This window comes from Triturus cristatus, chromosome 12 (genome assembly GCF_964204655.1).
Source record: "Triturus cristatus chromosome 12, aTriCri1.1, whole genome shotgun sequence".
NCBI classification, from domain to species: domain Eukaryota; kingdom Metazoa; phylum Chordata; class Amphibia; order Caudata; family Salamandridae; genus Triturus; species Triturus cristatus.
Genome location: NC_140595.1, coordinates 24,305,598 through 24,322,419, shown reverse-complemented (window position 1 = coordinate 24,322,419; position 16,822 = coordinate 24,305,598). Strand labels below are relative to the sequence as shown.

Genomic DNA, 16,822 nt, shown 5'->3' with positions numbered 1-16,822 from the left:
ATAAATAAATGTAAGTTTCCCCCTTTCTCATTAAAAAAAAACAGCTTCTGACTTACTCTCTATCAAAAGTTGGAACCAAGTGCGACATTCGAAGATAAGACGGATAGAAAGTAGGATCAGCAAAGGGGCTAATATACGATTGGTTAAAAAGATAGGACTAAAATATATTTTTTTAAATAAAAGTCACCTAGTAGGAGTCAAGGAGTGAGATGCTGAACCGGGTTCGAGGGAGGTTCTAATTGTATCACAGAATTTTACCACAGAGAGCACCAGCCACTAAGGAAGGCAGATGAAAGGTGAGAGGAAAGAAATATATGGAGGTGGTTGGGAGATATCCACATGCAGTTAAATATGGAAAAATTAGGCCTAGGTACAAAGAACACAAATAAAACAAAATAAAAAGTACACATTGTATTTTGTGAATTGCGAAAAATGGTTGATAGGCATAGGATGTTCAGAATCTGTTTCCCAAAGTTGTTTTTCTTCTAATTCACATAGAACTTTATAAGAACAGGGTTTATTGTCTCCTGCTATGTACCTACCACATGTTTACCAGGACTAAGTAAGGCCAGAAAATCCAAGTCAATTCAGAACTTTGCACAACTACACCCAAGGTTTGGCTTACACAACATTTATTAAAATAACTGAAATAAATGCAGGATAATAAAAAAAAAAAGTTGGTTCAGCGTTCCAGTTCTTAGAAAATAATTGAGGAGAATCTTGGAACCCTATTGAATGTGTTAAATGAGTTAACTTTAGGGTCTTTAGTGAAGGTATCAATCGGGATTCTATCACTGATTGTAAGCTTCATCCTCCAAGAGGAACAGCTGGTGAGCAGTTGCAATGACTAATAAAACCATGTAAAAAAAGGACCTCAGGCACTACACTCGGCAATGAGCCCACTGTGTGTGTGTGGCCCAAGTGCAAAAGAATTCTACAGCTTATTGAAGCCATTAAAAGTGGATTTTGCTGTGCACGAATGAACAGAGGCCTCACCCTCCCTGAGAACAGTTGCTTTCTAGTTATGCCTGCACCTTTGTTTTCCCACTTATGTTTGTAGAATTTATTAGATGTTTGCAGCTTTATCTGGTGCGAGAAAAGGCGTAAAGCAGGAGACACCACAGTGCGAACCAACAAGACGGCCAAGTGATGGTACAACTTTGCCATACAATGGCTCCAGCTTTTGGAGGCTTGAAGAAACACCATCCATGCTGCAAATTTTCCAGGTGTTCAGGAAATTAGGGCAATGTGTCCTCTGCAGAAGGCAAAGGGAGTTCCTGCTGACACTCCAGAATTACAAACCTTATCTTATAACCTTCCCGAGTGAGAGGCAGGCAGAATTTCTGACTGTCCACTTCAGTGATAGATCAAAGCAGAGATCTAGGCGTGAACCCTGTGCCCTACACGGTTAGTTAGCCCATAACTGTAAAGCACAGCTCAACTACGCTGGAAGAACTTGAACCTGACACGCTGGGAGTTTGAACATATATAATGAGAGAAATGATTAATCAGGTTAACACATCAAATAATTATTCTTTCACACAAAAGATCAAATTTTGTGCTCATCACCAGTCCCTGCGTAGGTTCACCTTGTTCTCCATCTTCACAATCCACTTAACATTCCATATGCTTTGCTTCCATCCCATCGGTTTCCTGTATCTTCTCCTTAACCCTTGCCTGCTCATCACCCTATAACTCTTCTGCTTCCTCTCTACCTCTCCATCTGTTTACCTGCACCTCTTGAAACTACTGAAACCATCTCTCCATGCCCACATTTGCCACTCATTTCCTCCATACTCCTGTTTCCCAGCACCCTCCACAAAATCTCCCACTGAATGTTTTCTTCAGTCTCCCTCCATCTTGGCTCGTCATGGTCTGATATGGAGACCATTCCTACATCCCTCCACTGAATGGAGTTCATTTATAGAACCACCCTTGTCTTGGACAGACAGAAAAACCACTGTAGTTTTCAGTGTGTTTGTGGAATTACCAGAGTAAACTGCTCTGGAACAATATTCAAACAGGACAGCAAGATAGCCCTCATTTCTTTGCCATCTGTGAAGGCAGGGTTTCGGCACTCATTAACCACCCACAGCAGATATGTTTGAACTTCTGGGCTTGACATGGTCATTGGCTGTCCCAACCGCTTCTGATTTCATGGCCTCCACTGCGCCAGAGAGTGCCTTTAAATTAGGGGTTGATCCCCCCCCCCAAATGATGCTGCTCAATTACTGCAATATTTTGTTCAATAAGTAAATAGAAAAAAAAGGAATGGTGCTAAACAGAGCTAAGGCTCTAAGTATCTGAGTGTTAGGCCTGTATAGTTTTAGGAGTATTCCACCCTTTTTTTAAATCTCTGGTGTCAAGTTAATTGTTGTACTTTCTTTCTACAAATGTAGCCCAGCCTCCAGAAGCTCCTTCACCAACCTCTGGCCTGCATTTAAAGCTCTGGGCCTCAGCCTCTCCTTAGCTGCACACACCATCACATACCGTAGGCTCTCCTGGTGAGCTAGGCCTATCACTCCTATCTAACTTCTCCTCTCCAAGCCTCACATCAACATTGTGCCGCTTTAATCATCACAATCAGACTACTTGTCAGCATCTCACCAAACACTTCAGTCACAGATACACCTGTACTTGCTCTCTAAAAGTAGCAGATGCACATGGCATTAGATAGCTGATTCACAGCATTAAGCAAAAAGACAGAAACAGGGGACAACAAAGTGGGGAAGATGCCAATGAGTTCAGTAGTCCAAGAAACATCTGTGGAGCTGCACAATTAGATTTTCTTCGCCCTTCCAAACTTCATACAGTCAGATTAAAGATGAATTAAGAGCAGAAAGTCAATGGAATAAAGCGAAATCTCAACAGTGCGGACATTAGGCCTCAATTTTACTTCAGCTGGTGGAAGGCTAGCAGAGTTGGGAAGTGAGACCATAGGCATCTAGTGCATGGACACTGTTTTAGGGACTTTCACTACAGGATCTGAATCTTGATAAAATGACACAGAATGAACATTGCAAAAAACAGCAAGCTTTGACAATGTGCAATTTTACTGCACACAGTAGATCCTCCAGACCAAAGTGGGAGTCTCAGTAGCCCGGACCCAGAACTGAGCTAAAACTCACACAGTTGTTACTCTCCTCCAGCCCTCAAAACATGGGAGACTAGAAGTAGAGGCACCCCAAGAGATGTGCCACCAACCTGTGTAAGTTCATGGGAGGGTTATGAGTAACAGAAAAATGGTTCATTGGAGAAGTCACTCTGTTGTAATAAAGAAATACTATAGAGGTAGTCAACCTATCTGATTAAGAATGAACTGAGAGCACGCAAACACATCTAGTACTAGATGACAGGGACCTCAGGCTGAACCCTGGGTCACAACTGCAGAGCTCATGATATCAAGGCACTGCAAGATTATCACCAGACTGAAGAGTAGGGCAGGCATTACATTGAGCTGCGGTTTACATCTGGAGCAGTAGGACGAGAAGATTAAAAAAATCCTATAACCTTTGTATGTGAACATTTTTTTCATAAAAAATTTAAAAATCCTTAAGTGCTTTCAACAATTATCAACACATCCCATCCAAATACAGCTCAGGTACAAGTGCGCCTGAATCTTATTTAATAAAAAAGAGAATGCTGAATTTTTATTAGAGGCCTTGTGAATATTATCTCAGTTACAAAACAGATAGCTACAAAGAATCAGTGGACACTTACTCAACAGTAACTGGTCTATCTAAATGCCTTCCAACAGTTTCCAAGATGTGCCAGTATCCTAAGTGACGCTTTCCTGTTTTGTTAAGGTGCAACCCAAAAACGTCGCAACTGGAGTTCCAGAAAAGTTGTGTGGGTCGTGAGCAGGTTTACATTTTTTGTTTTAAACAGATAACAGCATCCCTACCTGTAGATACCAGTGGTGCATTAAAAGGTCACATAATTTGAGGCATGCCACTACCCGATCAAACCAGATCAGGTTAAACATCTGAAATACTATTCAGTGTCTAAAGAAGCAGACCAGGAAGCGCCATGTCAAGAACTTTTTAAGTGGGTTCACCTCCTTTCAATCACAAAGCACAGGACCATTCAGGGAACAAGGTCACTATCACTTGCAAGATGAGAAAGAAGACGGGCGGCCTTAGAAGCTATTGGGACTCACACATGTAACCCACTTGGTACTTCATTATCTCTAAAGAGATCTGAGGACAAGCAACACCATGTCCAAATGCAGAGGACATAGTGTGCCGGGTGGATATCGATGAAGAGAAAGCAAAATGCTGCCACTGGTAAGCAAGGCTCAGATAAGTAGCTGAGGGTCAACCCTGCATAGCACTGTATGATTAGGCACGGCCTACAGCAATCCCTCCCACTCTAGTGTTCTGCTTAGAGGGTAAAGTACATGCAGTCAAGCAACCAGGACTCAAGAATGAATACAGACTAAACATGTTCTTAAATTGATCCCACAGAAACTATGGCAACCATAGTGCAGTTCAGTTTTTGGGCATTATTTGAACAAACTTCACGAGCTCAACAAGTTGCAATTTTTGTCACAAAACTAAATTAAATAGACTGCAAGCAACAAATTAGTGAAAACCACAGGGATCCAGCTGTCATGGTAAGAACTCGAGATCTCCAGTGAAAAGGTCCTAGGTGATGGGAGTGACAAAAAAGCAAGTGCTTCTCAATTGCAGAACTGGACGGTGGTCCATTCCTGAAAGTTAGCTGCCTGGTGGCAGCAAAGTGAGCCACGGAGGTTCAAAAACGCCAAGGCTTAAATGGAGATCGTGGACAACATCTGTAAAAAGACATGTTAAGGGGGTAGAAAATTATGGGGGTAGAAAATTATCATGCGCCATCAGATCAGCAGTCGTCTGTAAGTGCCCACGTCTGCTAAGAATGGGGGTGCAATGATGAACTTTCAGCCATCAACAAGTTTACTCTGTCCTGCTTACAGGCACACTCGATTGCAGAATCAGACTAATTTACTTCCCTTTTCTCCCACCACTTACCATCAAATTCTAGCCATTGTTCAAAATCCTCGTCTTTTTCCTCCTCCTCAGGTGGTAATCGTAAAGTAATCCTTTCGTCTGGCACAGAGGTCTGCGTGGGCTTCGGTAAGGGCTCTGGCTGGATGGCTACATCACTTGTCCTACCAATTTCTTTAGCGTTGGGCAAGGGCTTCTTACTGGCATCTGAAGAGATGGCAGAGCTACTACTTGGGCCTGAAGCGCGAACAATCTTGCTGCTGGCAGGGGCCAGTGGGCGAGTGGTGGTGCTGCTGCCAGCAACAAGCGGATGAACAGTGTTGCTAGCAGGGGACGGTGGACAAATGGCATTGTTGGTGCCGCCAGGGACCTTGGAAAGAATGGGTCTTTCACTTAGTACTGCCTCCGTTTCTGCAGGGAGAGAATAGAAATATAAAATTGATTTAATGCATTTGTTGTGCAAAATATACAATCATAAAAAATGCTCACAAAAGACAGTTATAATCTGCAAGGACATTAAAATAATTATATGAAGCTTTGTACTCAGTCCTTCTCGTTGAGGAAAAGAATAAGGACAAAAAAGAATGACTGTGGTGGCAAGTGCTGAGATCGACAGGGGAGCGCACACACACATCATTGCAATTTAAAGAACTTTAAGTCCACCATGCAGTATCAACAATTTCCAGAAACCTCTGGGTTGCAGTTTATAAATATGGTCAATGTTTCTCAGCCGCCCAGGGAAAGGGATGGGCCGCTTGGGCAGCCAGGAACTTGTCAAGTGTTCTAAAAACCCACCACCTAGAAGCGGATTAGAATTCTGAACTTACTATGCAAGGGGTTCAGATTGGAGTAACTAAAAGGTCCCAGGGACACTTTTGAGGCTTGAAACTGCTTTAACTGGGTAACATATTATAGATTTTAACCTTGCAAGAAGTCTGATGCACTAATAAAATCATAATAAAACAGGATTCCCATATGCAGTTAGAAATGTCACTTTCTTGACTCGTACATTAAGTCAGGCTCAATGTCTGTAAGATACAAACACAAGGAATCCATACCGAGGAGTGTAAACTGAAGCAGCTCAGCAGCATTTCGCATTTAAGGACCTCTGACTGAGAGAAACAGAATTTTGCAGTCCCAATTTGTATATGCGACTTTGGTACCTAATCAAAATCTATTACACTACTATCTGCATAAAGGTGTATGTATGGTTTTATCACACAAGACCTATCATCCTATCAATTTATCTATAGTGGTATCCAACACTACAGTCCACCCAACTTCGTCAATGAGTTTAGCCGAATTGTGTTAATTTAAAGCACTAGTAGGTAAGGTAGTTGTTGCACGTTGTTCAATTCGTAGGGGAACTTATTATCTCAATTTAACCCTGGACATATCTCTCACCTTCACTCCATTTTATGTACAGACAAGAGGGACCTTTTACATCTCAAACGGTTCGAAAGTCAATGTTCAATCGGAGGAAATATGGGTGCTGCATTTGGGGGTCATCCCCCAAACAACTCACCAAAAGGTATCTTACGTCAGGGTCACATATTACGGCAAAAATGTGAACGTGGTGGCATGCAGGGAGACTCCTGAACCCACAACTATTGCCTTTTAGTTTTGTTACTACAAAAAAGGGACACCAAAAGTAATACACAAACTTAAAAGACACTTACGCTTAGCTTTCGCCTGCATTTTCATAAACTGCTGCAGGAAGCTCCCATCATTGGCAAACTTATTTGATGTAGCTGACTCTGAGGCGCTTTCGCTGAATGTGAGAAAGACTTGCAGTTAATTATCCAGACACTGACTAACATTTTTCAACACACATAAATCTAAAACAGAAGAAAAGGAAGCAGGTCCACTCTTTCAACCCACTCTGCAAGTGAGTTTATCACACAATATTAACTTGTTTACCAAGAACTATTAAGACTGTGTCTCTCGGAAAGCAGCACTAAGTGTACATCTGTTTTTAAGTCCTGGGGGGCATCCGAAACATGAGATAGTAAGAGATATGTTTCACCTATGCTTGTTTTCTTTGCGTTGCTGAGAATTTTTTTTTTTTTCTTACTTTGTGCAGAGGAGTGCACAGACTAGAAAAAAAACACTACCCAGCAACTGTAGGAGAGTGCTCCTTGTGTCATGGGCACCCCCCCCCCCCCTTTTTGCCTGACAATGCAACTTTGACTGAATGTGCAATTGGTCCCTGCTAATCAGGTTCCCAGTGCTTTTGTTCTTTCCCACAACTGTACCTTTGTTTTCAAAATTGGCATACCTCTGGCCCACATACAAGTCCCTTGAAAAAGATACCAGCGGTACCAAGGGCATTGTGACCCGAGAGGGTCGCTACGGGCTGCAGCGTGTATCTTGTCACACTTAGGGACCCTCACCAAACACTTGTACACTGCCAATGCAGCCTACATGTTTTGGTGCTACTGAAAGTGAAGTGTTAACCTGGCACACATCCCTGTGTGTCAGGCCTGCCAGCACTGCCAGAGGCATAGGTTAGTCATCCCTACAGCAGACGTTACAGCCCTTAGGCAGGGTGCACTACACCTCTGGTGAGGGCATAACTGCATGAGACGATATGCCCCTATAATGTCCAAGTCTATTCTTAGCCATTATAAGTGCATACTGAAGCCATACAGAGTCCATGGGCTTGAAGCTTGTCAATAAGTGTTCCACAACTTCATGATTGTTACCAATCATCTTGGGATTCAGTGGAACCAACATCTGATTAATGAGACCACACAACTGATGCCAGTATTGGATTCATTAATAAATGCACTCGGGGGGGGGGCACCTCAGCGGTGCCCCCTGCAAACCTAACCAACCGCTAGTGTGTAGCTGACTGGTCAGCACCAGCCTACCATTTCCAGACATGTTTCCGATCCCCTGAGGTGGGAGCCTTGTGCTCTCGTGGGTCAGAAACAAAGCCTACTCTCGGTGGAGGTGCCTTATACCTACCCCCAAGCACGAACAGCATTCAAGGGCAGGGAGTCTCAAAGGCTTCCTTCCTTTACTATGCAAGCCAGGGCCCCTCCAGCTAGAGGAGATGCCTACCCCCTGACCTAGTCCAACTTTTGGCGGCAGGGTCGGCTGGAAAATTAGTAAGCAGAAGCAGTATGTCCCCTCTCTGCCAGGACCACCCCTAAGATGTCCTCGGCTGAAGTGAACCCCTCCTTTGAAAATCCTCCATATTGGTTGTGAGGATTTTAGCCAATAGGATTAGGGGTATGCCCTGTCCCCAAAGGAAGTGGACATAAAAAGGGTGTAGTCTCCCTAAAGGTAAGTAGCCCACTGGCTATTACCTGCCAGTACCTGTAGCGCCCATAAATTGAGAATTTAGTGGCAACCTTGAACTTTGATTCTCAGATTCCTGGCGACATAAAGGACTGAAGAGCCGTGCAGCAGTGACACCAGACAACAAGCTTGTGAATAGGCCTGGATGGGCAATTCTTGAGTGAATTAACATGCATGAATCTAATGGAACAGAGCACCTTTTGACGTGATGGCTAAACTATGAAAAATAATATGGAATAAAGAAGATGAATTTTGGACAAACATATGGTTTACGTGAAATATTTGGATCACATGTGTATAAGGCTGTGCAACTCTTCGCAGGCTCGCAAGCAGCGTGTCTCAATTTTGTCTATGTTGGCCCCAGCCCTACCAGCCTGTCTGCAGCCCTCTTAGAAACCTGCTCCAAAAAGCGATTCATCCTGCAGGCCCAGTGACCTCCACAACCCTGGGAGTACTGCCTGCTTTCCCTAAAGATCAAGAACTCCAGAGGACAGCGGCCCTGTCCACAAAGAAGCCAACAACAAGAGCTCCAGTGCCCTGCTGAACCGCACAGCCAGCTCTCTGGACCCACCTCTGCACCGGACGCCTCCGGCCAGAGTCGAAGTGGTCCTAAGAAGGTTCCCCTGCTGCCCTGTGCTCCAGTCCACCCTAGAGTGACCTCTCCAGGACTCCACGACGTCCCCTGCAGCATCTACACAAAGGACCCCCTAACTAGGACCAGCACTGGTAAAGGATCTTCTGACCTCAAAGTCCACCCCTGCACCCGCAGTCCCCACGACTCCGTGTTCGAGCCTGCAATCTTGGTCCAAAATCTTCTGTCTCCATTGCTGTGCTGATCCTAACCCCCGGAAGTTGAGCCCCAACTCCGAGTTTACCTACCTGCAACCGGCACCTCTATGTGTGCCCCCAGTCTCCATTGAATAACATTGGGCCCCAGTGACCGAATGGAACCTCAGCACCTGGCCGCACCAGTGCTGCAGTCTCTACACTTACCTGACCCTTGCCCAGTGTTGATTCTAAAACCCAAAGACTGGATTTTTAAGTGGTGTATATACCTGTGAAATTGCACGATTGTTTTCCTTCCATAGGTTAACATGGAACTAGTTGAAAAATGCAGTGTGCACTTTTTGTACTGAAAAACTGATATTGCAAACCGTATTTTACTGCAACAAATTATCTTTGGTTCTAAGTAATAAACATACAAAAAGTAATATTTTCACAAACAATTGGTCTTGAATTTAGTCATTGAGTGTGTGTAATCATTTCTTGCCCGATTGTGTACAACAAATCCTTAACACAGCTCTCTGATAAGCCTAACTGCTCGCCCACAATACCACAAAAGAGATGATTAGTATTTTCTACTTTAGCCTTTGTAAAGCCTTTGGGATTCACTGGACTCTGTGCACACTATGCTTTACTTTGGTATTTTATAGACAGAACCAGCTTCCTACAGCAATGCAAACAGAACAAAGAGTAGCTCTTTTTGCAAACCATCTCCACTGGAAGAAACAAACTACATGCTGCTCCCCATCACTATAAACTGACGCACACACCAATTCCATGAAATGCCGTGAGTGGACAGTCTATTGAAGCAATAGCAAATGTTCCAAAACAGAAGCCAGCCAATCGCGAAATCGGACTGATCCACAGCCTACTGCATGTATTTCACTTCTTAATGAACTATTTTAAAACATTGGGAACATGAGATCCGTAAGCATCTAAAGCAGCCTGTAGCCAGAAATAAAAAGCAATTTAACACATCACACAGTAAAACAAGCACTGAAAAAGCCAATAGGTCTGGGCAAGCTTGCTCATATCCTTTTTTTTGTGCAAATATAGGTTGTATAAAAAATTAATGGCAAACAAAAAAATACAAAGTAACGGTTTAGATCAGCAGCCCAGATACAGAAGTGCATTGCTTTTCTGGGGGCAAGCCAAACCGGCAGAGTGCCGTCACTCACAAGGCAAGACAATCAATGAATGACGTTAGTTGATCCATTGCCCATTAAGCTGTGGTGGTTGAAACCAAAATGAGAATAGTCCAATTGATAAAAAGGGCTGACCAAAAGCCCCAGGATGTATGTATATATGATAAAAAAATATATTCACAAGTTTTTGGGAAATGTGAATCTGGCAAGACAAGCTATTATGGTCCCTAGGCCTAACCTTAAAAAAGTTATATACACACACAGATATATGCATATGTAAAACAAAAATGTGTCACAGGTAGAACACCAAGCAAATCCCCACTCCGCAAGCTCAATATTTCAACAGGACTTATTTACAGCAACGCGTTCCAACCTAACCTTGTCTTAGTCATGGCCTACTACAAAATTTAGCATACCCAACTACTTAAGGAAACAGAAGTAAGAACATGGAAAACTTACAATTTGAAACAAAGAGAAAAATGCCCTTTGAAGAAATACGACCATACACAAAATATATGCAAAGTGAGCAGTCAAAAAGTGTTGCTTGCCACAATCTTACAATTCATGTTACATCCATTAATTACTTGTGATTTCAGCGAAGTCCAAGACGGAAAATAAAAGAAGAGATTTAAGCGTACCATGCAGAGTAGGCAAGCTGGAAACAATATGACAGATTACAAGACGAGTGCTCTACTATCATCATGTAGTGATAAATGTCGCTATGCTGGAAATAGGCGTGCCTACAATGTACTGAGGCGCCCTAAAAATTAATTAATAACCAGTAATGTTTGCCCATATTCACCAGATTGTTATAGCTGTCATGCCACTGTCAGGAGCATAAATGTTGCTCGTGAATGATAAACAACAAGTCCGACCCGATGGCCCAAGTATAATCTGTGTGGCGGGCGTGTTGGACTACGCTAATAGCTGTGGTGGCACAACTGTGTCTGCTGTCTTCTGTGATGCGAAAATCAACATTTTCTAAAAACCTGTGCATCAGTGAATAGAGGTAAAATACACATATCAGAAGTCCAATTTACTTATTAATGATGTAACCGCAACTAGGACAAACCTTTTGCATCTTACTATTCCCAAAATCAGGCCAAGTGGCCAACAATGAGGCAAGTGTGGTTAATGGCAGGTTTCTGGCAAAGTGCCTGCATTAATATACATCACCACACGTCATCTAAGGGCACATCTTCTTATGTATCCTAGACACCTCTCTGCAAACCACACCCACCATTTCCCAGAAACTGGGTACAGTGCCCACAAAAACAACCACCGATCGCTTGTTTCTACACTCACGTGACAACAGAACCTTCATTAAATAAACAAGGTCCAATCTGTCCTATGATTGCTAGCACACTGAAAGCAATGCTGCTACTGGGAAAGCTCTTTAGTTAAAAATGTTCACAGTATCCTTAGAAACCTTGAAAAACTGACTGCAGGATCATCGTAAAACCCTTGGACAAGTGGAGTAATGTTGTATCGTGGGATGTCAATGATTATCTGAAGGAACCACGCAGACAGTTATGAGAGAAACACTTGTGGTGCATACAGCTCAGCCACTAATAGATACTCCACTTGTTTAAATGTCTGGGGGTAAAGGGCCTCCTTAATACGGAGGAATATCAATTTCTCATAATTAAGGAGCTGGTGGCACCTTGCTTCTATATGTTGCCCACGGTTCACAAAAAAGAAGCACCACAAGGCAGACCCATAATCTCACCCAATAAGAGCCTCCTAGAACAAAGCTCCACTTACCTCAATGTCTTCCTGTAGCCTTATGTCCTTGCACTGCCTTCCTACTTTAGAGACAGCACAGACGTAATTGTTCAAAGTGGGGAATATTCCATGGTAGTCAGATTATATACTGGTCACTATGGAAGTCGTGTCCTTATATACCTGCATCAACCACAACCAGGGGCTCCAGGCTTGTAGACTTTTCTTTCGGGAGACAGCCATACTCTAGGAAGCTGGCTCTATATATACTATACCAAAGTAAGGTATATTATGTGCACTGACTCCAGTGGATCCCCTGAGGTATAGCAAAGGTTAAAGTAGATAATACCTTGCACTCTTTTGTACTAGTGTGGTCAAGCAGTTAGGCTTATCAGAGAGTAGTGTTCAGCATTTGATGTTCACACTCAGGCATGAAATTAGGGCACACACCCAAAGACTGAATCCAGACCAATTGTTTGTATAAAAAGTTATTTTGTTGGTTTATTTCTAGAACCAATATATACTTAGTAGCAGGTAACAGATACTTTCCATAGAATATTACTTTTTAAAAGACAGTGAACACTGGTTTAGTAGGAACATTCAGATTACTTTTGCAGTAGAGAAAATGTTTTTATAAGCGGTTCAAAAACACTTGAAATTACTTCTAGATTACTTTTCTAGTTTGGCACACCGTCTAAGCAACACAGAACATTAGGAAGCAGGCCAACTCTTTTCAAGGCACTAAGTTACTTTAGTTGCAGTACATGACAGTTCAACATAACATTTTCAGAGAAACCCTAGCCTTCAGTCTTATGGAGAAAACGACGCGTTCAGTTTACAGGTGAGTATAACGGTTTTAGGATTGGAGTTTTGGGGGATAGAACTAAAGTTCGGGTTGGCACTCAAGGGGCACCACTAGCTGCAATAGGGCGGCCAGGTGAAGAGTGGAGGATGCCAATGTGGTACCTTGGTTGGGGGCTGCTCACAGGCAGGCCACTGTCTCTGGAGCCAAGCTTCTAGGGAAAAGGTCAGGGCAAAGGGGGTCTCCGGTTGACACCAAGTCCACACCACCACGATGCAGGGGAGGCCGTGTGCAGGGTGCTCAGGTGGTGTCGGGAGCCCAATGCTTTTCAATGGAGGATGTCGGTGATGAAAAAGGGCTGCAGGCTGGTGCAGGAGCCAGAAGACTGGACAAAGGGAACCAATGACTGGAAGATGAAGAGTTGCTGGACACCAGGACACTGTCAGTTGGGCACCTCTGGACTCAGGAGCTGCGGGGACAGGGGTGTCATTTTGTGTCAGGTTCTTCTCACAGGTTTAGGTCACGGCTGGGGGGACCCTTTAAGATGGAGCTGCAGGTGTCAAAGAGAAGGTCGGTGGAAGTCGTCCAACACTGGAGCACAGGTCCGGATCGCCGGGGGGAACCTCGCTGGGGTGTTGGACCACTCGGACACGGGCCTTGGGCGTCGGTTGCAGAGTGGTGAGGACTTCCGGATTCGGCTGGATCAGGAGTCCTGCCTTGGGTGGGTGTTGGACAAATCCAGTGTCCACAGGAGATCAAAGTCCTTAGGAAGGCAGGGCAGGGCAGGTCCCTGGGGTTCTTGGAGGCTGCCGGCTGCATGACACGCTGGGTTCAACTTGCAGGGGTTTCAGAAAAAGAGACAGGCCAGTAGGGCTGGGGCCAAAGCAGTGGTCGCCGTCCTCCTCGTCTGCACCACAGCTCTTCGGTCCTCCTCCTTGTCATGTCAAATCTGAAGAGGCAAGGTTAAAGGGTGCCTCTAAATACGAGATTTAGGGGCGTTACAGGGTGTGAAGGTTCGTACCAACAGGACCCTTCCCTGGGGTGTCTACACTCACTAGTATGCCACTCTCCAGTGGGAGCCAGTTGCTGATAGAAGCAAATGGCTGGGGGCAGCTAACAAAGGTTGCAGGCCTCTGAAGCTTCCTCTTCGAGAACCCTGCCCATCCAGGGAGTGGAGGCCTAACAACTCTGCACAGGATGTTCAATGTTTCCAGACCTAGAGAGCGGAGAACTCTCTACCCAGGGGTCCAGAAACCTGTCTGGTGGCGGCAGATGGCTGAGAGTCAGTCAGGAACCATAACCAGAGTTGGTCGTTTTTCAGGGGGCATGCCCTCGGTGTGCATTTTTTTTATTAAATCCAACAATGGCATCAGTGTGGGCTTAATGAGCTAGGAAGTTTGATACCCAACTTCCCAGACGTAGGTAAAGTCATCATGGAGCTGTGGAGTTTGTGATGACAAACTCCCAGCCCATGTCCTCAAAATGGCTCCACTGCCAGCCCATGTCCTCAAAATGGCTTCGCTGCACTCACAATTTCTGTGAATGGCACAGGCCCTGTATGGGTATAATGCTCATGCAGCTATGCCCTCACCAGTGGTATTATGCACCTTGCCTTTAGGTATGTAGGGCCTGCTAGAGGGGTGACTTACCCATGCCACAGCACGGCTCGAAAAATCCAAAATATTGTACTAGTCCTGCAGGACTAGTACCTTGAAAAATCTCCTCGACCTAACTGCAACCTACTTGACCTCCGTCTCTGAAAGCGGAGTAAATGTGACAAGATAACAAGATTTAAAGGCATCTTTATTGCTCATTAACTTTGTGAGCAATAAAAATGCCTTTAAATCTTGTTATCTTGTCACATTTACTCCGTTTTCACAGACAGAGGACAAAAGGTAGTTTGTCTTCCTACTCGCCAGAAAGGGCGAGTAGGACCTAAAAACAGCTCGCCCTCGTTAAATTTAGCTCGCATATGCGAGCGGTCGAGTGGATTTTTCGAGCCCTGCACAGGCAGTGTTGGTGGGCATGGCACACAAGGATTTGTGCCATGTCGACTCTTCAGTTTGGTCTGCACCAAAACACCCAGTATGCAAAGGAAGGGAGTGGGGTTAAGGTAAGGGGTCTCCGAGGGTGGCATAACAAATGCTGCAGTCCTCAGAGGTCATCTCTGGTCACAAGGTTCTTGATACCAAGAGTACCTTTTACAATGGACTTACATGTACAGGTGTGCCAACTGTGGGTACAAAGGTACAGTTTTAGGAAAGAACACAGAAGCTGGGTCCTTGTTAGCAGGTTCCCAGCACATAGTCAAGTTAGCATAAGGTATCTGGCAAAGAGCCAGGGGGTAACCATTCAAAAAGGGGCACTTTCCTGCACATAAATAAATACGACCACGTCATGATGTTGCTTGGCATGCTGAGGTACTCTTTGGATAACAATTTCTTTTTGTTCAATGGTACACGATACCGTCAATTGACGGACTGCAATGGGAAGTTGCTTTGCTCCTAGATATGCTGGGATCTTTATGGGCTGGTGGACCAGATATATAGCTCACCTGTTTATTATTTGGAATGGTCCTCAGCAAGATCTAGATGATTTCCTTAGACACATTGCAACCAACAATTTGAATTTAGCATTCCCACATTAAATCCATGTCGCCGAGATGGACTTCCTTGACATATCCGTCAACGCTGTCTATGGAGCCTTGCAAATAAGCCTTTATCGCAAGAGTACCGCGGGGGATAGTATTCTCCATGCGAACAGTAATCACCTACACAAACTGAAGAGGAGTATCCCCTTCGGGGGAACTCCTCAGAGCCAAGCGGAATGGCAACATGGAGAAGACATTCAAGGAACAGGAAAGAAAAAGGACTAGCAGATTTAGGTTGCTAACCTCGTAAAGCTCTTAAGGAAGCAAGTGAAAAGCAGTGCGTGTAAATGGAGAGCCTCCTCATTAAGAGGACAAAGGACAGACAGGTCCCGGATGTAGTCAGGTTGATCTCCACATTTAACAGCCAGTTCACAGCTATCAGGAAAATGCTTGCAAAACATAGCCACTTGGTGAAATCTGATCCAATGATAGGCAGCAAAATGTCCCCCCATCCTCTAATTACAGGTTGTAAATCCAAGCCCTTGAGGGAGGTTTTAGTGCACAGCTGTAGGAATCCAGCTCTGTATTTGGTATACCACTATGTGGTTATACAGTGAAGAGAGTCCAGAGAATCACGCACAAGTGTACAGGGCTCAATGCAAACCCAAAGTGCTCTATTTGTGGTAGTGTGGACGAGCAGCCTTAGGCATAACACAGGAGTGTAGGACATTTGTTGTGCAAACAATGACCAATAAATGCCTCGACTCAAAAGGTAAGTTTTTCAGGAAAAATACTTTAGGCTTTCAAAAGTCGACACGCAATTTTAGTTCAATGTTAACCTATGGAGGAAAACAACAATGCAGTTTCACGGTTAAGTACTCAATGTACAGTTCCAGTCTTCAGGATTTAAGATCAGCAGAGGGCAAGGTTCAGGTAAGAACAAAGTCTGCACCAATGGCGGCTCAGGGGCGGTCGGGTGCAGCTGTCAAATTCGGAGATGGGCCCAATGCATTTCAATGGAGACAGGAGGTGCTTGGAGCCATGCTGTTTGAAGGCAAGTAAATCGGATGCAGGGCCAAGCTTCGGGAGTTAGAGCAAGCACAGGGGAGCCAGAAGGCAGCACCAAAACGTACCACCAGCGGCACTGGGGCGGCAGGGTGCAAAGACTATATCGCGGGCCAAATGTTTTTCAATGGAGACACTCAGTTGGACAAACTAGCTGCAGACGTTGAGCCAGAGGCTCCACAAAATAAAAAAAACACTGACAGAAGAAGTAAGTTGGTGTTGTGGGTCGTAGGTGCACCGTCCGTCGAGTTGCCATGGCGCAGGGGCTTTGGGTGCAGGGATGTCCTTGGACGCTGGATTCTTCTTACCGGAGCTGGTCGTGGATGGGGTCTCTGGATTCACAATGCAGACGTAGTCGTGGAGTCCAGGAGGGGTCATCCAACCCTGGACTTGGACTCAGGATCACCGGGAAACTGTTTCTAGA

General features: G+C 44.6%; 1 protein-coding gene across 1 annotated transcript in view; it reads right to left on the bottom strand.

Annotated features, from left to right (window-relative positions):
• Nucleotides 1-16,822, bottom strand: part of SUGP1 (SURP and G-patch domain containing 1) — a 120,933-nt gene that overhangs the window by 82,292 nt on the left and 21,819 nt on the right. Inside the window, exons 3-4 of the mRNA XM_085639720.1 lie at nt 6,665-6,756; nt 5,010-5,396 (exon numbers count right to left, since the gene is read on the bottom strand). Of these exons, the coding sequence (XP_085495846.1) occupies nt 5,010-5,396; nt 6,665-6,756 (479 nt within the window). The remainder of the gene's footprint in view (nt 1-5,009; nt 5,397-6,664; nt 6,757-16,822) is intronic.